Source organism: Canis lupus, chromosome 25 (genome assembly GCF_011100685.1).
Source record: "Canis lupus familiaris isolate Mischka breed German Shepherd chromosome 25, alternate assembly UU_Cfam_GSD_1.0, whole genome shotgun sequence".
NCBI classification, from domain to species: Eukaryota; Metazoa; Chordata; class Mammalia; order Carnivora; family Canidae; genus Canis; species Canis lupus.
In genome coordinates, this window is record NC_049246.1 from 25,136,356 (window position 1) to 25,163,643 (window position 27,288).

Sequence of the window (27,288 nt, forward strand, 5' to 3'; positions counted from 1 at the left end):
TATAAATTAAAATCACTCATAAATCCCCCGTATTGGGAATAATTCTTAAGTAACAAAGTTATATGGACAAATGGTAATAATGTATTTGTTTAAACCTTCTTATCAGGCATCATCTCTTCTTAATATATATCTATAAAATATATTATTATATATAATATATAACGTTATATATTACATATATATTTCCATAACCTATATGTAAAAAGCGCACACACGTATTCTCTACTGAAATTTTCTAATCTAACATTTTCCTTATCTTCCTCCCCTCTGAGGTTCCTTTTAGCTTATTTCTGGTCCTTATATACACTCTAATTTTAAAAACTCTGTTATCTAAATCATGAGACATTGTCTTCCAAGTTTCCTGTCTTTTCTCCAGCCTGATTCTGGGGGAATACTAATATAGATGATTTTTTTTTCTAAAATTCTTTTTATCTTTTATTTCCAGCCTTTTTCCATTTTTGCTTGTTTATGTGGTAAATATTATTGTAGTCCCCCTTGCAGAGCTAGTTATTTAATTTGTAATCAACATCCTTGGGAGCCAAGAAAAGGGAGCACATTTTGACATTTCTGCCCATCTCCTCAACTCTTCTTAGAGGTAGAGTAGGGCAGAGGAATCTACCTCATATAGAAATGAGATTATAAGAATGAAGAAAATGTAAGTTTTTACATTCTGGAGGATAAATGTAATTTATTGAGTGATACTATCTATGTAGTAAGAACTATGCTGGATATTTCATGTAAGTTTCACTTTAGTTAAGCTTAATCATCCTTCAGGAAATTATCTTTGTCCCCTTAAAATTAGGAAATTCAAGACCAGAGAAATGAAATAAAAGTTCATGAGTTCAAGCAGCCTGGGTGGCTCAGCTGTTTAGCGTCACCTTTGGCCAGGGCCTGATCCTGGAGACCCGGGATTGAGTCCCACGTCGGGCTCCCTGCATGGAGCCTGCATGGAGCCCTCTGCCTGTGTCTCTGCCTCTCTCTCTCTCTCTCTCTCTCTCGTGAATAAATAAATAAAATCTTAAAAAAAAAAAAGTTCATGGATCCTAAACTCATAACTGTAATCTAGTTTTGTCTGATTGTAAATGTATACCCTTCCCAGTACAAATCTTTAGTCAACCCTTGTATTTCTGAAAAAAAAATAAATAAATAATCAATAGCAATAAGCCATCTGTTTTGTTTAGTTTTTATTTGAGTACACTAAGGGATTCAATATATGTTAGTTACATGTCCAAATCAGATTATAAATCCCACCTGAATGGGAATGAATTATTTAGGCTTACTAAAGGTCAAAAAGTAAAAGAAATATATCAAAGAATGGCCTTATCAATATTCAAAGTTAAGTCTACCTCCACCCGCCCAATTGCCAGAGTAACCTTTGATAGTTATTCAAAGGTTCAGTCTTTTCTGAACATTTCTAATGAGCTCTGGGTAACTATAAAGAAAGCTACTGGGGTTGGCTTCAGATTAAGGAGGAAGCACAGAATAGCCTAATGGAAACGAAGAATGGGAAGAGGTTTAATGTATCTCTTGTGTGGGAAGAATGGTGAGATCTGCTCAGTTGAGGATAAGGAAGCAGTAAGTTTGGTAAGGAGTAAAAGTGGAAGGACAGATGATACAGCATGGCAACACTGATGTATTAGAAAATAAACCAAATATATTAAAATACAAAAATGAATATTCATGAATGCAAAATATCATAGGATAAGAGTTTATTTATCCAATAAACATTAATTGGACATCTACTCTGTACACAAAATTTTCATTTATTAAGAGAGCTTACAGTATACTTGCATAAGCTGCACAGGCATAAAAATAATTCTAATAAAATTTTTAAATTTCTAAGCCCTATAAGAATGGTATAATTATGGTATACAAGGTTCCAGAAGAAGAGATATTTGGTGAGGTCCTTTAACTAAGTGGTTACTCTCTGACAGGGACAGGAACATAGAAAAACATGCAAAAGAACACACGGGATACTGTAAAAGGAGGCAAATTACATTCAAAGTCTAAAAAAAATAATATGAACCAAACACAAATATTTGCATTGTACTAACAAAGATAATCAAGTTAGAAGGATAAGGATAGATCAGACCCTAATCTACTCTTGAAACGGGTGTTGCAGGTAGGAGGGGAAGTAACATGTTTTCAAGTTATATATAGGTAACAAAGGTTATATCTTGCTCTCTAGATGTAAAATTAAATAAATGTCCTTAGTTCCTGGAGTTAAGCTAAGGAGTGGCCTATGTCAGCAGAGTCCAAAGAAAAATAAAGGCCAGATAATTTCAATGAGGAAGGATCCAAGAGAGTGAGTTGTAACCAAAGGACTCAAATAAAATTCTCCTGGTGTTCTAGAATTCTCTATTTGTAGACAATGTACGAATTTTTAGCTTGCAACAAGTTTATTCATCCAGGCTATGTTAAAGCAAACATGCTCTCTCAGCCAGATGAAGACTGATGATTCTAATCTTATTATTTTTGTGATAATGTCTTCACTATTTTCATGTTCTTTATATCAACTCTAATCATTATAGTTTTCTGACTGCTAATTTCTTAGAAGACACAGTAAGTGTTCATTATTAATGCAACAAATATATGCAACTTTATGCCCTTTATCTATAAAATAACTGTAGCTATTACTGATGAAACTGTTAAAATATCAGTAGTGAGGGTATAGGGAGAAAACTGCTCTGTGATTTGTGCTTTTTCACTAGCAAAGCTTGATTCAAAGAAATTCTTATCAGGTTATGTGGTTGTGGAAAGCGCCATTAAGTTTATAAAAATATATTCTTAAATATTCTTGAAGTTCTCAACTGGTCATACATTTATTTGTTTCTTGATCTGGCAACCAAAGGATGTAATGAAGTATGGTTCCTAATGAGTCAGGGGCAGCATCCAGAGATTAATAAAATGTACAATTTTCAAGGTACCTGGGTGGTTCAGTTGGTTAAGTGTCTGCCTTTGGCTCAGGTCATGATTCCAGGGTCCTGGGAACAAGCTCCACATCACGGTCCCTGCTAAGTGGGGAGTCAGCTTCTCTCTCTCCCTCTGCCTCTTCCCCTAACTCATGAGCACTCTCTCTCTCTCTCAAGTAAATAAAATCTTAAAAATAAATAAGTAAAATGTACAATTCTCTTACCAGCAGAAAAAATTAAATGTATCCTGTGGAATTTAACAAAGGAATGGAAAAAAGATAAAAAAACAAAAAGAAAACTTAGTAAACTCAAAATATGAACTAAAGGGGAACGGTCGCTCAGTTGGTTAAACATCTGATTCATGATTTCAGCTCAGGTCATCATCTTATGGGTCATGAGATCAAGCCCTACATCAGGCTCCACACTCAGCAAGGAGTCTGCTTCTCTCTCTCTCTCTCTCTCTTTCACTGTCCTCTACCCCTCTCCAACTCATTCTGTTTATAAAATAAATAAATGAATCTTTAAAAAAATATTAAAAAAATAAGATACAAACAAATCTGTAAGAATAAATCTCAGTAGAGGGTAATAATAAATATAAGTGGCTTAAATTCATAAATATAAAATGCAGATATCCTCAGGTGTGACCTAAACAATAAGTGCTCATGCTATACTGTCCGCAAGAGACAAATTCAATATGAAAGTTGACAGGTCAGGTCTCTAAACACACAAACATATCCTAGAAAGACTTTGGGGGAAACTTGACAGGTAGGTTTTAAAGTTATTTTGAAATCTAATGATATCTAGGAACACTTGAGACGAGTGTTAAAAAGAACTGGAAGGAAATTATTCTCTAAAATAGCACCTTTCATTCTCAGTTTAAGGACTTTAGGCATCTGTCAAGCTTGTGGAGAAACTTTGTACCCTTCAAAGTGGTTCAGTTCTTTTGTGAGGTAGTATAATTCTCATTACTCCCATCAAGTTATTAGCTAAGAAATTACTCATGGGAATGTAGATTCAAGTCATATATTTATTGACTAAGCACTATCTTCAAGATATTGTGTTGACTACTAAGAAAGAAAGATAAAACACAACACATCCTGTTTTTAAGGAGTTTATCATTGCCTAGGAGGGCATCAAGAAGTATGGGGCCACTCCCTGTATGTTTATACACACAGTGGCCCTTCTGTACTTTACACATACCTGTTTTGCAAGACTGGTAGGATGACCTTAACAGGTAAAGCATGGTGACCCCTTCACAGCCTACCTCTTACAGCATGCTTTGGCTAAGATTTAAGTTTCACTACACCCCACTATCTTACCTCAACGGTGTTTATAAAGTGGGATAGCCAACAAACTTGTGATACAGAGGGTAAAACAGAAATTGTATTTCTTATTTCTACATTCTTCGTAATTTAGGAGCTAAATAATCATCAAACATTGTAGAAGTTACACACACACACACACACACATTGACTTTCAGGATAAAAATCTTAATAATTATAAAGTCCAACAGTCACTTTTGCCTTGCATCCTGTTATGTTTCTGGAATTAAATTAAGATTTAGTTTATAAATAAGTAATTTAAGCCAGGATTGACAAGTATTTTTCTGTAAAGGGCCATATGGTAAATAGTTTAGTCAGTGCACATCATAAGGTAGTTACAACTATTCAACTCTGCTCTGTAGCAAAAAGGAACCATAGACAATATATACATGGATGATAGCTGTGCTTCAATAAAACTATAAACATTGAAATTTAAATTTTATTTTTTTTTAGATTTTATTTATTTATTCATGAGAGACAGAGAGAGAGAGAGAGAGGCAGAGACAAAGGCAGAGGGAGAAGCAGGCTCCATTCAGGGAGCATGATGTGGGACTTGATCCTGGGTCCCCAGGATCACACCCTGGGCCAAAGGTGGTGCTAAACCGCTGAGTCACCCAGGCTGCCCAAAATTTAAATTTCAGATATTCACATAGTTCGTATTCTTTTTACATTTTTTCAACCCTAAGAAATGTAAGACCCATTTTTAGCTCCCAAGTACAAAAGCAGGTGGCAGGCCAGTTTCATCTAGGACCATGGTTTGGTAACTCATAAGTTATGTGATAAACTATGTTTTTTTTTTTCTTCATATTTCCTTTTAAGATTTTTAAGACAGATTTATTTGCATAATTAGACGTTTCAAATGTCTTCCCATTTGTAAAAGGAAATTCTTCTTTTCTAGCTTTCTGTAACTTGCCATTCTCTATGTTGTTGGTCACTGTATTGATTCCATAATGTAAGAACCTTTTCTCCAGTAAAAGCATCATTTTATTAAACAGGTTTAGGCAATAAACATGGCTTAGATAGCTTACCAAATTAATTTGCACAGTTTTTTCCCAGTTTTTCTCATTATTGACACCAGCGTTATTGACCAAAATGTCCAATCTTCCAAAGTGGTCCACAACTTTTCTAAAAGTATCTAAGAAAAAAAAAAAGACATTATAGATACATTCTTGTGTTCCAGATGTACATTTCAATCCTACCCTGTGCCTTGACATTAATTTTCATTTATTCACTTTTATAATGAAAATTTTACTCTTAGACTGTAACTTAATGCCTTGCTTCTAGGAGCATGGTTTGTGAGCCAGCAGCATCAACAGCTTTACCCTGAAACTTGTTAGAAATGCATAATCTGGGGCATCTGGGTGGGTCAGCTGGTTGAGCATCTGACTCTCGATTTCAGCTCAGTTCATGATCTCATGGGTCATGAGATGCCAGCACTGTTGGGGATTCTGTACTCAGTAGAGAATCTGCTTGAAGATTCTCTCTCTACCCTTCCCCCTACTCATGCACTCTAAAATAAATAATAAATCTTTTTTTTTTTTTAACGCATAGTCTGTTGCCACCACAGACCTACTGAATCAGACTCTTTAATTAGGTCTGTAAATGAGCTGTATGCACACTGAAGTTCTTAATGTAGTAAATTTTGGACAACTGAGCCTCCTAAGCTAAGAGCTCTTAGAAGTCCACTTGGACAGCCAATATCTCTTGGTTCTTAAGAAATTACTGAAGTTCTGTGGCTTAGACTATGACAAATATCCTTTTTTTAAATAAGCCATATTATCTTTATACAGTATTATATTAAACATGAGTCTTCTTGTATTCAGATTCATTATGATCATTTCAAGGAGTCTGATACCCCAGTAAGAAAAAGTGTATTTTCATTCAGTTGATCTGGCTACCGTGACTTCAATATTTACTATTCTTTTTTCGTTCTATTATTGCTACTTTGTATTACTATTTTGTATAACTATTTTGTATAAAAACTACTTTCAACCAGGGTAAAATCCACATAGATTCTGAGGCCTGAAGGTCACTCATTACATGGTCCAACCACATATCCCATCTAGTCCTTCCAACCCTCCTTCCTTAGCCAGTTCATACTTGACTTTACCACTTTTGTATTAAGAAACACATTATTTCTCAAAGCAGGTTTTGACAATAGTTGTGTAGATTTAAACTGTTTCCTTGGGCCTTCTACCATTGGTTCTAGCTGTATTACTTGAGACTATAGATAACAACCATGGTTGTTTTTCCAAATGATAGAAATGTATTCTCCGGTCTTAGGGCCAATATAGGAATTAGTTGAAAACAGAAAATCTAGACAAGTTTTATTTTGATTGATAAATCTAGAATCATTAACAGTCACCAGGCATATTGAAGAGGGCATGGCTTCATCAGTTCCCAAATGGATAAACTACAATGCAATTAATTGCCAAAAATATTGCAAAAGCCATTATTTACAGTACTTTACCATGCTGTTATAGAAAACAACAAAATAAAAATTTTCTATTCTTTTATGGAATCTTTAAACTGCGTAGAATCTCCAATTGATTCCAGAAAAGTCCTCTAGCAGAAAATATCTAAGGAATATATGTGAATATATATATAACTTATATATATATAAATTTTTTAATATAATATATATATATAATTTTTTTTGAATTCCACCTAAAGCATTTTCTACTCTTCAAAATTCCACCTCCATCTTATAGGAAATTTAGGTTGGTAAGTATATAAGTCCAATTGCTTCTTTAATTTTCTTTCCTCATTCTGGTCTCTACTGCATTCCTTATTCTCTGCCCTTATCAATATCTAAAACATCATCTTTTCTCTGACCTACTACTGAATTTCAGGTTGAAGTGGCTTACAGTTCAGCTCTTGCTGACATTTATAAGCTATACCTAAACTCTCCATGGAGTATTTTTTTTTCATTTGTAAAATGAATTACAGTTGGATCATCTCTAAGAAACTTTTCACCTCCGTATTTATTTGATTTCAAAGAAGTCTCCGTTAGTCACAGCTTAAACAGTTTCAAAAGCTGTAGATGGCATTAAATTCTGAAATCGTTAGAGTCAGGGCCATGTCTTCCTTAAATGCAAATAAATGCTGATGTCTAGACAACATGTGGACTTCTCATGACCAACATGCCTTCTCCTGGTCACTCACTATGTGTCTGAGTTTCCTCCTCCACAATCACTTATCCTTAAGGAATGTGTTTACAGCCAAGATACTAATTTTAAATACTGGGAAGGAAAAACAATTAAGGTTAAATGTCACATGTGAAACCACATAAATTCAGGCAGAAGTAGTTTTAGATGATCTATACTGTTTCCTATTTCATCAGCATGGATGTTGGAATTTGGCATGACTTTATCCTCAATCCAAAATATCATGCACAATCAACAAAACTTTATCTTCTAGCAAAATATTCCACTAGCACTGGGTTCACAGATCTCTTCTAGTCATGCTTGTAATTCATGTTATAGGTCCTTACCATTTTAGATTTAATTACATAATTTCCTTTAAAACAATCTCCTTTAACTGTAGGAGGAACACCCCTTCTAAGATACCACTCCATCTTCACCCTCTTATAGAATATTCCAACATTTCAAAGAAACTTACATTTTCAGTGTTCCTTTAAAAACAGGAGTACAAGAGTGACTTTTACGGAAGATTTTTTTTTTTTTTGCCCTTTGATTACAGATGTGCCTAACAATTTCATCTTCCAATAAAACTGTGAAATACATATATTTTATTTTTCTACTTCTCCTCCCCCCCCCCAGGAAATCATATTTTTTCATGCAAATCTATCAGGCCGCCATATGACCAAATCTGTTAATTGTACAGCCAATACTGTCCTCCCTATCTCACAAGTAGATTGTTCTATTTTAAGGGAGTAGATCGGAAACAGGAAAGCATTGAGGAAAGTCTGATAGAAACTTTTCTTCTGCAATTCTAACACTGTAGCGCAGCTATTATTATTTTTAAGTACCATTTCAGAGGGGAAAAGCCAGAGAGAACATTTGGATGAAAGCATCTAGCACGTCTGCGATGATGATCCTTGATCTTGCATTCTCTTATGTTTAAAAGGAAACATTGCCACATTTGGTTGTCATTGGACTCTGCATCTTCAGCGTTCTGGGAGAAGTTGTTTGCCACAGTCCCTTAGCCTACTTCAACTTTCCAAGTTCCATCTGCAATTTGGATCATTTAATAATTACTGCAGCAGCACGGTCTTTGAATACACAAAGGAATTGCGATTACATTCTGTGCTGCCAAATGACTAAAAGGTGTCTCAAGCAGCCTTGGTTCTCCCCCCACCCCCACCCCCACCCCCCTTAGTTTTTATGGCTATCCAGATGTCAGCTGGAAACCTAACAGTCCAAGTTCTCTATTGGAGCTTCTCAGGAGCTGCTTTCCAGGAGGGAGCCGATCTGCCCGCACCCAGGCTGCTTCTCTGGCTCGGGCTGCCTTCAGGTCGCTGCTTGCTCAAGGCGTGTTCCCTGTGGATGGATGGACTCCCCTCACTTACCTCTCAGTTGTCCCTGGTCAGCCACATCGCACTGGATGAACAGAGTCTTCTGAGGTTCAAACTGCTCATCCAGGGCAGCTTTACACTTTACACCTGCTTCGAGATTCCAATCGACCAGCGCTACCTGCAGACAAGAGAGGAATCGAGGTCCTGCACAGCTTGTGCAGCAGACAGGGGAGCAGTAAATAAACACCGGGACGCTCCCCTCCGGGAGCTCAGATTCTGCGATTCAAGTTTAAGATCTGCTCCAGACCGTGAGCCTCGGCAGCTTTCGGGACCGGCCGGGGGTGCGGGGTGGGGGGTGGGGTGGGGGGGCTAGGGCGCGGCCCCCAGCTCGCGGGGCGTCCCTGGGCCGGGGTGGGGGTGGGGGTGGGGGCGGGGGGGGCGAGGGTGCGTTCCCGCGGCCGGGGCGCCGCGCTTACCTTGGCGCCCTTGTGCAGCAGCGCCTCCGCCGAGGCTCTGCCGATGCCCTGCGCCGCGCCGGTCACCAGCGCCACTTTGCCGTTCACGTGCATGGCGCTGCCGCTGCTCCGGGCGGTGGGCGAGCTCCGTGTCCCGGCCTCGGCGCCGCGCAGCCTTTATAGCCCCCGCCGCGCGCTGTCCTGCGAGTGGGCGGGGAGGAGCCTGTCCGGCCCGCGCCGGAGCCCACGGCCGTGTCACCTGGCCCCGAGCGCTCCGAGGCGCCCAGCGTCGCGATCTTTGCCTCCCGGACGCGGAGCCCGGGTCAGAGCCCCTCCTCGGCCTCCCACGGAGGGGCCCCCCGGCCGGGCGCTGACACGGACAAACAGCAAGGTTATTTCCCCCAAAAGATGACCCTCGGGGCGCTGAAGACCACCCGGAGAAGAGCAGCACAGGGGAGGGGCTCGGGAGCTTGGTTTCCTCCTCCTCCTCCTCCTCCTCCTCCTCCTCCTCCTCCTCCTCCCTTCAGGTCCTCCCCTCTTCGATCCCCCCCCCCCCCCCAAAAAAAAAGAATAAAAACCAAGCAAACAGCAAAATTTTAGGGATGGTACTCCTTGTCTCAATCTAAGTTTATGTCTGAATTCCCATGTCATGACCACTGTGGTGTCAACTGGGCTCCCCCGAACAGTAAGCATTTACTTGCACAGGACTTGCAGAGTCGCTGTGAGCCTGGTAAACAGTTGGTTCAATGGAATGCTTACTCATCGACTCATACTCGCCTTGGAGGCTCTGGGTATGGGAAAGAGGTTCTCTGTCCTCCAGGAACTTGAGTATAAGCTGTGTATCCAAGATGCATTCAGCCACGGCTATTCTTCTGACCTAATCACTTTTTTTTTTTCTTGTTATCACCTGCAGGCTTCAATTTTAACGCTTGTAAGCTTAATACCTGGTTGGCACCTATTAGGAACAAAGAAGCCTAAGCATTTCAGGAGATGAAAGTCAGGCAACAGGCTTAAATGAACTGCAGAATGAATCCTTTGTGTACTTCTTTGCTGCTTACAGGAGATAAGGGGGAAGGTGACTGGGTCAGCAGTGAAGGCGTGGGGGGAGCAGGGAGGGTGCTGTGTAAAATACAGGCTGTCACTAAGCCAGCTAAGAAACACTTCCAAGTTGATTTGAAATTGGGTCTTCAAAAAATGTTGAGAAATTAAGACAGAGTAAGTTGAGAGATGTACTGAAAAAGAACACCAGAGGACATCTTTAAAAAGGAAACAAAAACCCAATACCTCTAGTGGCATGGACAGTACATAGAAGAAAAAAAGGAAAGAGCTCTTCAGCAGGAAGGAACTAGCGGGGGAGGAACCACTAGAGCCACATTGGACCATGTTGGGACAGCAAAGTGTCGCCACAAAGATGGGGAAAATAGCTTCAAGAAGAAAGGTGGAGTTAATTGACAAACTAAGGAGCACAAGGGAAGGACAGATGGAGAAATGCTTTGAATTTTTAAGAAAAGAATTAGTGTGAGTACGTTCACAAGGCATAGAAACCAAATTGAAATTTAAGGAGAAGACGGCTGGTGAGAAGATGGGGATCGCAGGAGCTCAAGACATCACATGGGAAGAAATAGATTGGACAGTAGTCAGAAACATTAGAGGAAAAACCAAGTTTTCCTTTAAGGAAGGACAGAAATACAGATTCAATGTAAAAGGCCAGTGTCCACTAGAGTGAGAGGCACTGGAAGCAGTCTGGAGGGGCGTGGGGTGAGATATCAGAGCTTCAGCTTCAGATTCAGACAAAATAGGTCTGGATCCTGCCTCTGTTTCTGACCAGCACTGTGACCTGGGACAAGTTGCTTCAACTCTCTGTGCCTCAGACTTCTTAGTAGTAAAGAAGCAGTTCCTATGAGAATTTGGTGAAAATTAAATTAGGAAATACGTGTAAAGCACAGTGCCTGGCACAGAGCCATACAATAAATATCTGTTCTAAGTAATTACTTCGGGATTATTAATAAATAATACCTGAGAGATAGAAAAGAAAATGTGACAGTTTTTGTTTATTTGGGTTATTTACTTATTTCTAATACACAGGAAGGACTGGGATCTAGGGCAGTTGAGACCCTTCTTCTCAGCTTTCATTGTTAGTGTCTTTATTCAGACCCTTGACTTTCTCCTGTGATAACGATAGCAGTTAACATCCTGAATTACTTTGCCCACAAATTTCCTAAATCCATTTCAGCTTCCACATTCCTCTCAGTAAAAGTTCTAAACTGTAGATCTCATCATGTTTGGACATTTCAAAATCCGTAAACTATCTGAACTCTAGGGCACTGCATAGGAGGAGGGCACCACATTCCATGCCCCTGCCTATCCCCTGGCCCCTCTATTTAAAGTCTAGAAAGCAGAATCACTTAAAACCTAACCCCATTCCCCAAGCTCAGGCCTTTGCCATCTTCTATCTGCTCACCTGAGGATACGTCCCCTCCTACTTTCTTCACTTGTCTTCCAACTCAGCTATGAAAATTTTACAGTGACAACACCCATCACATTATTCTAATGATCTTACTATCTCTGTGTGTCCAGCTCTCCTTGAAGAGAGAGCTGGGTTTTTGTTTTTGTTTTTTTTTCTAGAAATCTCCAGCATCCAGCACAGGGCCACCCAAAGTGTGTGCTCGTACATATTGAACAACGAACAGTACAAATAAACATGAGATACGTGTCTGAGAGAAGACAGAAAATTTGAAAGAGATGGTGAGATTTGCCATATATTGTGATCTTTTTACATAATTTAAAAGTTAAGCCTGGAAAAATTACATTGGAATGGTATTTTTTGAAGTGGAATGTCCTGATATTTTACCATATTTTGTATTAGGTGTACATTTTGACTTAAAATGCCTACAAGACATTCTATATGTATATTCTAAAAAACAGAAAAGTACTTTTTACTAAATAAACACATCCCCCTGTGGGTTCTGATATACATGTCTCAGCTTCTGTGTTGATAGCATCATTTAGTTTCATTGACACTAGCTATACAATTTTATCATCAATGTAATTTAAAAAATAATTCTTAAGTAAAACTAAGTTAAATATGAAACAATCCATCATTCACATAATTTTGCGAAGCATTCCCATTTACACGTTATACTTTATTTAGTAAATTTGAAAACACTTTCTTTAAATGAAAAGAGATAAAATGCAAAATTAAGTAATCGATTTAAAGGGATGATTTTTCTCTCAATATAGTTGCAGGTATTGGGTATTGAACATTTACTCGTCTCGTAAATGCTAAAAGCATACCCTCTGCAATCAAACTGCCTGGCTGTGAATTCAGCTTCGCTACCTACTAGCCATATGTCCTCAAATTTCTTAACCGCTCTGAATCTCAGCTTCTTCATCAGTTATATGAACTTTCATAAAGTTGTTGTAAAGACTATACTGACTTAAATAAGTTCAAATGAAGTGCTTAGACCAGTGACTGGCACATAACAAATGCTATGAAAATGCTATTATCACTAAGCACTATACATTTATAATTACATTTATTATTTACTACCAAACGGTGATGTAGTTATTACTGTGGTCATTTTACAGATGAGAAAAATAGGCTTAAGGACATTAAAGAATTTGGAAAAGGTCACTTATCTAGAAAATTGAAGAAGGTGGGAAGTGGTTTTGTGTCAAGGTGTGGTACTGATTTTTTTTTAATTAAACTTTTTATTTTTATATAATTGTAACTAAGCAGTAGTTGTAGCCATAATTAAATAGTGATTTCTTTAAGAAATGGAAGTGAAAAATAGATTTAAATTCAAGTCAGAATTCCTTATCAAATATATATCTTCATACACACACTGTCTTTGTTGGCTCAGTTCTGACCTGCTAAAACAAGCCAGTCTTAACTTGATTTTCCTTCAACCATGCCTGGGGGATGCATAGACATCCCGAGAGGTAACTAGTCACAGACCAGGCTAAAGATAGAGGAAAATCAGTTATCTGATAGATACCAACTTACTTGATTCTTAAATGATCACAGATGAATCAATATAGAAAAAGACTTTTTCTTTACAAAACCGAAAAGCACTGCTAAAATAATGCAATTTCTGCAAATGTTGGGGTCAAGGATTCTTGTTCCAGCTTTGCCTGCACAAGAATAGACGAGCTGACTATGTGTGACAAGAACTCAGTTCTTGTTCTTTTGTGTGTTCTCACATTTAATCCTTTTACCAATCCTACAAAGATAAATAGATAAATAGTATTGTCCTCATTTTACAGATGGAGACACTGAGGCTCATGGGAAACAAGTGTGTCCCAAAGTCACACTGTGACATTTAGCAACAAACCTGGGTTCAAACTCAAGTCATGTAGCCCCAAAGCCCCTTTGCTTTCTGTGCCACTCGGCTATCTCAGATAGATGTATGTTCAAAATGCAGTCTCTTCCTCTTTGCTAATTGTATGATCTTGGGCTGATTACTTAACCTCTGTCGTTCTAAGTTCCCTGAGCTGTTAAGTGGAGAACAGGTTGATGTACCAGGCACCTACCTAGTACAGTGCCTGGCACATACACACATACCCATGAATTATTATCAGTAGGTCTTCTTCCTTAATTTTCATATTTCTTTCTGGGTTTAGATATGAAGACTTAGTTCAAAATGGAAAAAGAGTAATGATAAGGGTAGAGTTCCAGCTCCAGAATACAGGTAAGCAGTTTCAAACTTTGGTAGTGTGTTAGTCTGTGAGGGCTGCCATAACAAATATCACAGACTCTATGACTTAAATGATAGAAATTAGTTTTCTCCCAGTTCTGGACTGGAAACCAAGATCAAAGTTTTGACAGGTTTGGTTTCCTCTGACAGCTCTCTCCTGGGCTTGCAGCTGGCTGCCTCCTCTCTGTGTCTTTGCCTGGTTGCCCCTTGTGTGTGAGCCCCTGGTGTCTCCCTGCTTATTCAAATTTCCTCTTCTTTTTTTTTTAAATTTTTATTTATTTATGATAGTCACACAGAGAGAGAGAGAGAGAGAGAGGCAGAGACACAGGCAAAAGGAGAAGCAGGCTCCATGCCCCGGGAGCCCAACATGGGATTCGATCCTGGGTCTCCAGGATCGCGCCCTGGGTCAAAGGCAGGCGCCAAACCACTGTGCCACCCAGGGATCCCCAAATTTCCTCTTCTTATAAAGATCTTAAGGACACCCCTAAAGGCCTCCTTTAAAGTGATCACATATTTAAAAGCCCTATCTCCAAATACAGTCACATTCTGAGGTACTGGGGGATTTAACAAATGAAATTGAGAGGGTGGGGGTGACACAATTCAGCCCACAACAGATGGGTTTTCCAATTTGGAAATGCAACCCTACAGACGCATTAAGCATCAAGCCAGTTCTGTGGCATGTAAATGACAAGGTATCGTATATTCCTGTGACTGGCAGGAACTGGGAGGCAAGGGAAATGGGAAAAGAGTGGTCAAGAGTATACCTGTGTTGGTCATCTGTGACAAGAAGGGAAAGAAGAATACATTCCCCTCTTGTGGATGATTTGAGGATCAAGCACACAGAATCTGAATAATTGTTGCTGGCATTAGTTGTAAACAACTGCTCTGAAGTGATCTCTACTTAATATTCTATGCTCATACGGTTTGTATGATTTATTTGACAAATGTTTCTCAGGCCCCAAAGGTTATGTCCTGCACTAGGACATGAGGACGTGCAGTAAATAAAGCACATGGTCCTATCCCGCTATGGGGCTTGTAACCTAACCTGGCTGGGAAGGCAGACAATAATTTGGGCACAGGCTGGTGTGTCGAAGCACATGTCAGAGAGACTTAACATAGTACTGGGTGTGGTGTGGGGAGCGACAAATCCTCTGGAGAAAGTGTTAGCTCTCTTGGAGAAAGGGTTGTGTAAACAGGGAACTCTACAGACTCTAGGACCCAGAAGGAAGGAGAGTGCTATGTATTCAAACAGAGGAAAGCCAAGTTTGAGATAGTGGTGGGGTGCAGAAGTTGAAGCCAGAGAAAAAGGAAAGAGCCAGATCATGGAGAAATTTTAAAGCCATGAAATGGGCTTCAGATTTCACTCACAGATGATAGCAAGACACTGGGTTGCTTTAAAAACCAGAGACACCTCTAAGATTTGGGTGTTTGAAAGATTGTGCTTGGAGAATGAGGTGTAGTCAGGGACAAAGGAAGCAGATAAACTGTATTGATCCTGCTTTTACTGTTGAAGAATTTAGGGGTTTAGGAAGAACAGAAGAATTAGAACACTGTAAGCCTCCATCATGATGCCAACCACTAGAATCCATCTGATAGGATGGAATCGACTGGAAGAATGTCAGTGAAAGTTCTGGGGGGAGTCACCCATTCATATTTGCATTGGATTGTTTCTTATTTTAAGTTGGTATAACTCTTTATAACAATGAAAATAATATTGAATATAATTCTGGATGTCCATTTGGGTTTTAAATTTGGAGAAGGAAATTTTTTTTTCTACTTGGCTGAGCTGTTCACCTGTGAGAGGTTATTTATTCTTGCTGAACTTTTGGGTAGTGTCCCAGAAGATCTTTTAGGACCGGCCCTTTGGCAATTTGACCATCTGGGTCGGAGCAGAGTAATCAGATTAGTCTTTTCACATTTCACAGTGTGGTGAGGCGAATGAAATGCACGTTTCCTGCATGTAAGGGATTCCTCATCATTTTTAGATCCTCCTAGGCATAGGGGAGAGAACAGCTTCGTTCCTTTTCATGGTTGTGTAATATGAGGTCTTATCAGACAGGAAGAGATCTGAAAAGTACCAGCACAGCTGACCTATGTTTCAATATGTACAACCAAACTCCTAGGCTGAGGGAAGATTTGGAGTCTAGAATGTGCATATGGTGCTGATGTGCCATTAATGATGAGAAGTTTTTCGGGTGATGCCCATACAGGTCGTGATCTTCAGCACCTGGTAGCAATAGAGGACACTTTCCAGAAGCTCACTGCCGAAACTTCGAAGAGACTCTTTAATGTGATTTTCTGGGTTTTATAAATTCTTAAGAGTTTTTAAGGTAGTAAACTTAATAGACTTCATAGATTAAGGTGAAGAAACCATCAGTGAATAAATTTTTGGTACTGAGAGATAGAATATACAATAGAAATTCAGAATTGGATACTTTTAGGGTTGGTGACTTGGAAGTCAAAAGAATTTGCCCTGTGGCGCCTGAGTGGCTCAGTGGTTGAGTATCTGCCTTAGGCTCAGGTCATGATCCGGGGGTCCTGGGATCGAGTCCTGCATCAGGCTCCATGCAGGGAGCCTGCTTCTCCCTCTGCTTATGTCTCTGCCTCTCACTCTGTGTCTCATGAATAAATAAATAAATAAATAAATAAATAAATAAATAAATAAATACTTTTTTTTTTATTATTTATTTATTTATTTATTTATTTATTTATTTATTTATGATAGTCACTCAGAGAGAGAGAGAGAGAGAGAGAGAGGCAGAGACACAGGCAGAGGGAGAAGCAGGCTCCATGCACCGGGAGCCCGACGTGGGATTCGATCCTAGGTCTCCAGGATCGCGCCCTGGGCCAAAGGCAGGCGCCAAACCGCTGCACCACCCAGGGATCCCAATAAATAAAATCTTAAAAAAAAAAAGAATTTGCCCTGGTATAGACTGATGTGAATAAGCTGTGTGAGCATTTAAAGATCAAATAAGTGCTCAATGTTCTCATCTGTAACATTATGCCTGGGTAAAATGGAGAGCTTCTCTATGGGAGCTGCTTGCCCTCTTTTCCATAATCCCCTGTCTCCATCATGCTTTTTTCTGTCTCTCTCCTTCTCCCCTATCCTCTTTCTAACCCAAGGTTATACATTTTTGCAAATAGGAAACGAAGGGGAGTAGAACAGGGAAGAAGTGATTGTTGCGCGTGATTTCTTCCTTGGTTAGGAGCCTCTGTGTGTGAAGACACAGGACGCAACTCTTAGATCTACTTGAACCCTGAATAAAGTGGGAAATGAGAGGAGGCAACATGGATAGCAGGACAGAGAAGGAGAGAGCTAAGACCACAGGCTGCAGTGGTTCACGTCTGTCCATCCCACTTATCACATGCTCTCTGCTCTTGAAATATTGCTAAAGAGCAGTGTCGCTGTATAACAACACAATTAAAATCATCAGAAAGAAAGCAACATGGAGGCTAGATATAACATTTGCTAATACTGTGAAACTTACAGTGTAGATCTCTGCTATATTGGATCTAATAACACAAACTGCAACAAATAATGTATGTTAGGATGTAGAATTTGAAATGGCCATCTTTATGTGAGAAGCCTATGAAGAGACACATTTATTTCAAATAGGGACAACTAGATTACCTTCTAGTTTGAAAAACATTATACTAAAAAACAAAAACAAAAACAAAAACAAAACAAAACAAAACAAAAACAAAAAACAACAAAAAAAGAAAAACGTTATACTCAACTTCTTGTCATTGACCTGGTACTATCTTATATTTATGAAGTGACTTCTTCAAGATAATCTAAAAATACTAAATAGTGATAATTAAGTGCTTTACAATTTATTGAATACGTAGATCAGGGAACATGCTAGAACTTCTAGAACTACATCTGATCAAAGCAGCCCTCTATCCTTTCATTGGCACCATGACTCACAAAATACCACAAATAATGAAGGAAGTAAGGACAAGTGTATTTTTCCAGCTAGCCATTTTTTAAAAATGTTATAGTTTGTTCCATTTTGATTTAAAATATATTTGGACATGTCTAGAGAACTCAAACTATCAGGCTTTTTAATTGAATCCTGACATTGAAGTTGCCTTTTCAAATTTTGTACTTTTGTATAAATATGCTAGCTTGCTTGCACTCTGCTTTAGAATTTAGTTTTCCTAATTGCTGTCAACCTTTCGAACCTACAAGGTGAGATCTTACATTATACTGTGTAAATGACAGGGCAAGATAACTATAGAGAAATTCCTACTGATGGGCCCTATGGGTATTAAGTGTAATTATGCAAGTAACCTAAGTATTGTGTGAAATTAGAGGAATAGTCTGGCTTAGAAAGAGTGTAAGAGAGAGGACAGAGACAGAAACAGAGACAAAGATTGGGGAAGGAAGAAGGAAGGAAGGAAGGAAGGAAGGAAGGAAGGAAGGAAGGAAGGAAGGAAGGAAGGAAGGAAGGAAGGAAGGGAGGAGGAGGAGGGAGGGAGGGAGGGAGGGAGGGAGGGAGGGAGGGAGGGAAACAGCACCAACATTAGCTTTGCCTGAACAGGTAGGTGTCTCTGCTCCCTGCTTGGGAATCAAGGTATCTCTGCTGGAGTGAAGCACAGGGACTGTCCCAGAAGGGCAGTTCCCAATAATGGGAGTGATACAAATGACTATCTTAATAGATAAGACCAGATGTCTTCCCAGTGACTCACTGTGAAGAAAAATTCAGTTTTTGCACAGTTTCACTGTATGGAGAGAATAGCACCATTAGTAAATTTTTGTTTTTAGAAGATTGGGTGCTTTTGGATATTTGCCAGATGTGGGTTTTAGAGGTAGTCCACACTTGAATAAAAGAAGGAAGAGGATCTTTCCTTTCCCTGTATTTCTCATCTTCCTTAGGTACACTGGAACGGAAGTTCACACATTGTTTCTTCTCCCAAATTTCTCCTCAACATTATGGGAAAATTTAGGCAAAATATGCAAATTTTTCATTTTACATACAGGTGGGTTTTATTTTTCTCCTAAAACAGAAATATTTCTGCTACGTACTACTTAAGTAATTTACAGGGATTTTGTAAGAGTTAAAGAGGTAACTCTTTAGATCATGGCAGGTGACTCTACTTATTCCAAGGAATGCACTACTATGTTTAGTTGGCATTGAATTGATTTGGGGATGGTAAATACTTTATTAATCTCTACTAGAGAGAAATCCCTTCATGTCTTATTATTTTCGGAGTGAAAATGATGTAATAATTTTCTCCAAGGGCTAGAAATCAATTTAGTGAACTGGAACTAGAGAATAATTTATTCTTTACTACCACAGATGTTAATTATTTATCACAAAATGGAGCGGGCCAAGAGATAATTTCAGAACCTTTGTTTGAATGGAGTCTTTGTTATTTATTATGTGTTCCAATTCCTTTATGTTAGATATGAGTATATAAAAGCAGTAAGGCAAGTGTCTTTTCTTTGGTCACACAGTTCTTATTGGTTGGGTCCTATCGGAAAACTAGATCAACTCTTCCAGTGAGTACATCTTGTGCTACATAGCTATCTTCCTGAAGGGACTGAAAATTACTCAGAAATTCACATTAGAATAAGAGGAGTTTGATACCATGTTTAGGGTTGCAGTGGCTTGTTTCAATTAAATAGATGTGCATTATTTACCTGATGCATGTTTCCAAAATAGTGATGATGATGATTATGATGATGATGATGATGATGATGATGATGATGGCAGTTGTTGTTCATTAAGTTAATAAATTAACTTTTCTCAGAAATGGCATTATATTTAGAGGTTTACACACATTATTTCATTTATTCCCTAGAATGGTGCTATGGGTTGGAACCTATTATTTCTTCTGTTTTACAGAAGAGGGAAGTGAGATTTAGATTTAGTAAATTGTATGACTTCACACCATTAAGAATGGCATAGTTGACCATTGTGACACCACCCTATACCTTATCACAAAATTGTTTTGATATACATTTGAAAGTCTGCCAAATTTCATGAGGCTTACTATATACTACTATTCCCCCCCCCCCCCCCCGATTTGTGTTGAAATAAATGGCATTTCTAGAAGACACTGTTGACAAATTTAGGCACATTTTAGGATTGTATGGTAGAAATAAGATACGGGGCATTAAGTAACCATATGGGTAGGAGGTGCTTAGTACCAAGATCCTTCTGGATCTGGAGTTTTATAAAGAACAGTGGTAAGGGGAGTCTTCCGAAGTGGAAAGAGCAGTAAACATGAATCCCCCCTTACTACTTACCAGCTGTAACCAGAGACAAGTTACTCAATCTTTTTCAGGTTGGTTATATAAATCTGAGATGAGGATAATAGTTTTTATAATGATATCAACAGGAAAGTTGAGTGATAAGATTTATGTGAAGTTATTCAGCACAGTACTAGGTAGACCATTAAATGTTAATTGATCCCAGGGAGTTCTTGGCAAAGCTGGAACACATTTCAAGGGACTGGATTTTAGCGAAACATTTAGAGGAAGGGGGGAAATACTTAGATAAAATTAAAACCCAGACACTTTGGAATGGTTTCCTGGTAATTCTTAAATGAAAACAACAGGAGGAAGAATTGGGAAATGTAAGTGATTGTGAATAATGAACAAAATGAAATTTATATTTAACCATAAATAGATGAACATGATCTTAATTGTTACTATGAACTAGTGGGAAGGCAGAAATAGATCTGAGAGCAGAGACAGGGAAGTAAAAAGCATATGTACCATTGAAACTCCAAGAATCTAAAAGAGAAATTATTTGAGCCAAGAAAGAAGGAAAAAGAGAAGCATTATGAATTTTATGTAGTGCATACTGAAATCCAGCTTGTATAAATAAAAAAGCATATTCAACCCAATTTAACTTAAAGTTAGCACTCCTACTTCTAGTCAAAGTCTGGTGCTGGATTTTGAAGGAATTTTTAAAAATGAAGACATGAGTCTTGACTTTAAACAATTTGTCACCTGGTGGATGTGAGTAGAGCAGGTGGGCAACAATTGGCACAGAGTGAAGGCTCGATAGTGATGAAGCTGATATATTTTGTCTATTTTCAACTGAAAGAGCAAAGCATATGAAAAATACTCGACCTACTTTATTTTGAATTTCTGAAGATAGATGAGATGAAAAGAGGAAAGTACATCTATGCTGAATTCTAATCCAAAAGGAAGAAACAATTTGTATACTGAGATTTTTACAATAAATAATACAATGTGGTATTCATATTGGCCAAAGGAAGAAATTCTGGAATTACTTTTTCAAAAGCCAGATTATGGAAAATTGAGAAAATATGAGAGAGATCCCATAAAGAAATATTATTGGAAATGTTTGTGAGGCTTGCAGTAACCAAGTTGTGCTTTACAACCAAGAGTTATCACTGTGATAGGTATCGATTTGGAAGGTGTTTTAAAGAAGGTGACAGGGAAAGTAGTAATAAGTTCCTGGACAGGAGGCGGATAACATAAGCTTAAATTCACTTATTCATTTAACCAAGGGAAATATTCAATCTGTACACTCTGGCAGGGCAACTCCAGTTGTTGACATCTGGCACCTGCTCTGACTGTTACGTCTGTACTGTGCCAGTGGGTGTTTTGAGTATTAACACTGTATTCAAGAGCTTATTTAGCATTTACTCTGTGCTTAGGTCAGTAATAAGCCCTAGGGTGACAGTAATATTCCTGCCTTCACAGAGCTCACCTTGTAGTTGAAAGAGACAGAAAAAATTATTACAGGGAGTGATGAGTGATACTAAAACAATAAAATAGGATTGGGGTAGAGCGACATGGGTGGAGGAGGAGGAATCTGGGGAGATCCAGTGATGAACAGAGGCCTCTAAAGAAGAGACATTGGAGCTGAGAAGGGAAAAAGAAAGTCAGCTATGTGAAGATTGGTAGAAGAATGAAAAGAAAGCACAAGATTTGAAGAAGAGAATTAAGATCAGAGCTTTCTAAGGAACTGAGATTTCTAAATCATGGGGCAGTAATAAAAAGGCTTCTTAAAATATGTGAAACAAGAGACACCTGGGTGGCTCAATCCATTAAGCATCTGCCTTCAACTCAGGTAATGATCCAGGGTCCTGGGATAGAGCCCCACATTGGGCTCCCTGATCGGCGGTGAGTCTGCTTGTCCACCCCCTTCTGCCCCTCTCCCCGGCTTTTGCTCTCTTTCTCTCTGTCAAATAAATAAGTAAAATCTTGAAAAAAATTACGTGAAACAAAACAACAACATATATATATATATATATATATATATATATATTATTATATTATTTATATTTATATATAGGGAGATGAGTATAAATTCATCTTTATGTATTGATTTAATATACTATGTGAATACTATCTACTGTGTATATACTATATATAGGGATGGATTTATATTCATGTCTCATGTATATAACATATGCAAATGAAAATATATATAATTATATATGTAAAGGTAAGAGCTAGAGTAGCTGATGTAACAGATGATAGTGAATTCCTGTGTATTCATAGCTTCTATGATACTATTTTGTTGTATCCTTATCTTTCCAGGAGAACACTATTTGAATTAGAAAGAACAAAGCAGAGACACCTGGGTGGCTCAGTGGTTGAATATCTGCCTTTGGGTCAGGGCGTGATCCCCAGGCCCTGGGATTGAGTTCTGCATAAGGCTTCCGGCAGGGAGCTTGCTTCTTCCTCTGCCTGTGTCTTTGCCTCTCTCCATGTCTCTCATGAATAAATAAAATAAAAATCTTAAAAAAAAAAAAAAAAAGAAGAAGAAAGAAAAAAGAAAAAAGAAAGAAAGAAAAATAAACAAACAAACAAGCATGGTCTGAGATCACAGAAGTCTTGGAAGATTGAAAGGCATTCCCTGAATCCTGTAAAATGAGTTAATTATTAATCCAAATACTGACATTCTTCACTATCTAAGCATTTCCTTTTATGATTGAAGACACTCTGTGAACAAGCGTGGAGGAGCATATGACAGGTGCCAAAAGACCAGAAAAGCACAAATAGGCTATGTTTTCACTAGAGAAGTCACCATGAGGGTTGGGGATTGAGGTTGTGGAAGAGGTTAGCACAGATAAATTCCAGAAGTTGTGATGGGATGACTCTGACATCCATCTTCAGTATAATTTTATGCTTGAATATTGAACCAATTATTTTGGGGCTCTTAGTGAGGCAAGATGGTTACTACTAGAAGCCAGTCCATGTTCAATAAGAATTTCTCATACCAAACTCACCTAATGTATTTTCCAGAGTAAAAAGACAAGTAGTAAAATAATTCTGTATTTGAGAAAGGCATGCAAGGAAAGGTCTGATTTAATGACTTGCTTATTCAAGTTAACATTTTACAAATTCCATTCAGTTTAAAAAACGCACAACTACCTCACAAATGGCAAATGTACTTCTTGGTGGTAAAATGCCATTCTTCATTATTAATAACTCTCTCTCAATCCCCCTTGTTTTAGAAATTTACATTCTAAGTAAAATGCATGAAATGATGAACATAAAGTGTTTTCATAAACAAAATACCCATTTTCGTTTTTTTAATAGACCAAAAAATTCCAAATTTGCCTTTGGAGACTATATGATAGGGTAAATCTATTAATGAATATATGGTTATATTTACATCTGGTAAAAGAATATGTGACCCTATGAAACCCTGAGTTTATTCATTCTTTGAAAGTGCAAACTTAATGACAAGATGTGGAGTTAAATAATATACTTCAATCTATTATAAATAAAACTATATACAGAGGAGTGATCTGCCAATTGTACTAGTGAGTTATAATGTTACACAAGAGATTTATGAGTAAGTTCACTGGGTAAAGATTTAAAATTACTTTTTATTTTGAAATAATTTCAAACTTAGAGAAATGTTCAAAAATAGTACTAGTAAAAGAAACTTTTTTTTCACAGAACTGTTTGAGAATTGTCAACAGGATGCCCCATCATCCCATATTTCATGCCAACAGCAAAGACATTCTTCTACATAAGTACAATATAACCCTTTAAAATTTAACAGGGGTAAGGGATAATGGATCAGTTGCAGAATAATGCCTGTTGCTCCATGTTACAAATACTGTATTAGTTTTATTATTATTCTTATCAATATAGTTTATAGTTTATTTATTGATACAAATGCATTTGTAATATTTTTTATCATATTTTTGTAAACATATTTCAAATGTCTTTTTGTTCTATTAAATTCATGTGGTCTAAGATGAGGATATAATAACTGAATATTGAGTGTTTGAATTATATTGCCATTAACAAAATGGCACATGTGCATGACTTTGCTAACAATATGAAACAAATCATTCACATTTAAACATGTAGGGACGCCTGGGTGGCTCAGTGGTTGAACGTCTGCCTTTGGGGCATGATCCAGGAGTCCTGGGATCAAGTCCCACATTGGGCTTCCTATATGGAGCCTGCTTCTCCCACTGCCTATGTCTCTCCCTCTCTCTCTCTCTCTCTGTGTCTCTCATGAATAAATAAATAAAATATTTTTTTTAAAAAAGGAAAAAACCTCTTACATATAAACATGTAAATAAATCAGTCTAATTGAATAAATCATATATGAATATTTTATTATCACATCATTATATAAATACATATTTTGTCTATAGCAAGTAAAGTTATTTATAAGATTTGTAAAATTTGGCATATGAACTGGAATGCATTTGCTGTAATACTAACAACAAACATTCTTTTAAATGACAAAATAGTATTCTATGGAAGAAATATGGCAAAATTTATTTTTATTTTCTAATATCTTGTTTGGCATTTAGATTATTTGCATTTTTACTTTGGTTTTACTTTTTAAGTTATTTCCTTAGGTTAAATTCCTAAGAGTAAAATTTCTAGATTAAAAGGATATGCCAGATTGATGTCACAAAAATGTGATACCAATGCATACTCCCAGCAATCAGTATAAGAGTGACCATATCCCGGCTGTCTAATACTTTTGCACTTTTAAATCTTTGCCAAAGGTTGGCAAATAAAATTAAAGAGTTGTTTTTATTTGACTTTGTAAATCTTTATTGCTAGTGAGATTAGACATTTTTCTGGGTTTTTTTTGGATCATTTTTAGTTAGGGTTTTTTTGTTTGTTTGTTTGCTTGTTTTGGTCTGTGAATTGTTTACCCATTCACCTTATCCAACTTTTGTCATATTTTGCTTTGCTTTTTAAGATTTATTTATTTGAGAGAGAGAGAGGGTGTGCATAAGCGGGGGTGGGGGCAGAAGGAGGGGGAGACAACCTCAAACTCCACACAGTGAGGAGCTCAATGTAGGGCTCAGTCTCACATCCCTGAGATCATGACCTGAGCCAAAATCAAGAGTCAGCCATTTAACCGACTGTGCCACCCAGGTGCCCCAATTTTTGTCATATTTTAAATATTTTACTTAGTTATTAATGTTATGAAATTGCATTTTTGAAATGCATTCTGAAGAGGTTATGCATATTAATATGATATCTGGGATTACAGGTTAAATAATCCAGTAATGTGGAGACAGATGAAATGAAACGAGAGTAGTCATGCTGACAGATAATGTTGGAAAACTGGGGAATCATTCAGGGAGTTTCATAGGGGATTCCTCTCCATTCTCATATAGATACAAAAATATCCATTCCAAAAAGTAGGATGTGACCTTAAATCAATAATTTTATATGTCACAAGGGATAGATTTAAAAGGGCAAGAGGAGGGATACCCAGGTGGCTCAGTAGTTGAGTGTCTGCCTTCAGGTCAGGTCATGATCCTGGGGTCCAGGATCGAGTCCCACATCAAGTCCCACATTGGGCTCCCTACGGGGAACCTGCTTCTCCCTCTGCCTATGTCTCTGCCTCTTTCTCCATTTCTCATGAATAAATAAATGAAACCTTCTAAGAAAAAAAGGGCAAGAAGAAACTTTTGATTTCAAGGGTTTAAGCATGTATCAAGACATCAAATTGTACACTTTAAATACACAGCTTTATTTGTAATAGCACCAAAGTGGTAAAAGTCCAAATTTCCACTAACAGATAGATGGATAAACAGATATTATATCCAACCATACAATGGGAAACTATTCAGCAATAAAAATAATTAACTATGACATTTAGGAATCTGAAAATAATTATGTAGCATGAAGGAAACCAGAATAAAACAAAAAGCAAACACTTTATGATTCCATTCATATGAAATTCTAGAAAATACAAACTAATGTAATGTCAAGGAAAGTAAATCAACCATTGTCTGGAGGGCTCATAAGGGCAGGAAGAGATTATAAAAACAGTACAAGGTAACTATAGGGGTGATGGGTATGTTCATGAACATAGTTACGATGGTTTCATGGGTTCATATGTGTACCAAAAGTAATCCAGTTGCACACTTTACAATATGTGAGTTTATGGCATGCCAGGTATGCGTCAATAAAACTTTAAAAAAGTATATCCATAAAAGTTTAGATCTCTACTTTTTTCAGAACCAGAAGATTTGGCAACTCTATATTTACTTGGCCATCTCCTTCTTCATGCCTTGGGAAGGGTAGCCCTCTTTTAGTGGCAGGTAATATTGGCAAGCAAACAAGATCATCTTTGTGGATCAACAAAAACTCTAGCTGAGTGATAAAAGTCACATTTCTGCACCATGGGATTCCCCTTTTCTGTATTTACACTTTCCTTACTGGGCTGCAATGACCTTGAGGTGAACAGTCCAGAGACTACAGGAAAAAAACTCTTGCTCTGACAATGACCAAGAAACACACCAGTATGAAGTCTACAAAGACTTCATGTCCTATGACTGCAGTCACCAGAACATGTGGGGAAGAAGCATATTCTCTCTAGTAGGGTGCAGTCTTCTCCACTCTCTTAGCTACACACATTGTTTCGGTCTGGCTCCTGTAGTCTTACTGCAAGTGACCCAGCAAATTGAATTCTGGACATCATGGGATATGGTTCTTTTGCAGTCTATGGGGAACAGCTGCCCCTCAGTAGTGCTGAGTGTTATGTGACATGCCTTGGGGACAAGGGACCTAATTTTTCTCTTTCCCCAAAGCACTGGAGGTTGTCATGGCAACTTCTCCTTCCTCAAGGTGACCTCTGGACCTGCAATACAAATTCTGAGCTCCAAGCCACAAAATAGGACCACAAACTGTTGCAGGCTTTCCGAGGTGGCCTTTGTCAGCTATGCAAATTAAATCAAACTGAAAGAACTAAGATATCTTGCACATTGCCACTGTTATCCACTGGGTCTTCTTGGTCAAAATTGTGTCAGGGCTATGCCTTAACTTGTCAGAGAGAAGAGAATGTGCCCCCACCCCCCACCAGGGCTAAGACTATTCATGGTTTTCTCCAGGGCCTGGGAGAGGAAGAAGAAATATCTGCCTTCCCTTATGACACTGGGTAATTGAAGTACACATTGGGGACCTGCTAGGGTGGAGAGATGAAATGGTATATG

The 27,288-nt window shown here is 38.0% G+C and overlaps 1 protein-coding gene and 1 long non-coding RNA gene across 2 annotated transcripts in view; one reads left to right on the forward strand and one right to left on the reverse strand.

Annotated features, from left to right (window-relative positions):
• Window positions 1–9,280, reverse strand: part of HPGD (15-hydroxyprostaglandin dehydrogenase) — a 28,346-nt gene extending 19,066 nt beyond the window's left edge. The window contains exons 1-3 of the mRNA NM_001284477.1: window positions 9,188–9,280; window positions 8,766–8,889; window positions 5,263–5,369 (exon numbers count right to left, since the gene is read on the reverse strand). Of these exons, the coding sequence (NP_001271406.1) occupies window positions 5,263–5,369; window positions 8,766–8,889; window positions 9,188–9,280 (324 nt within the window). The remainder of the gene's footprint in view (window positions 1–5,262; window positions 5,370–8,765; window positions 8,890–9,187) is intronic.
• LOC119865935 lies at window positions 9,182–22,513 on the forward strand. The gene is made up of 3 exons (XR_005378591.1): window positions 9,182–11,911; window positions 13,790–13,857; window positions 22,394–22,513. It is a non-coding gene; the product is annotated as an uncharacterized LOC119865935 (long non-coding RNA).
• Window positions 22,514–27,288: the final 4,775 nt, after the last annotated feature.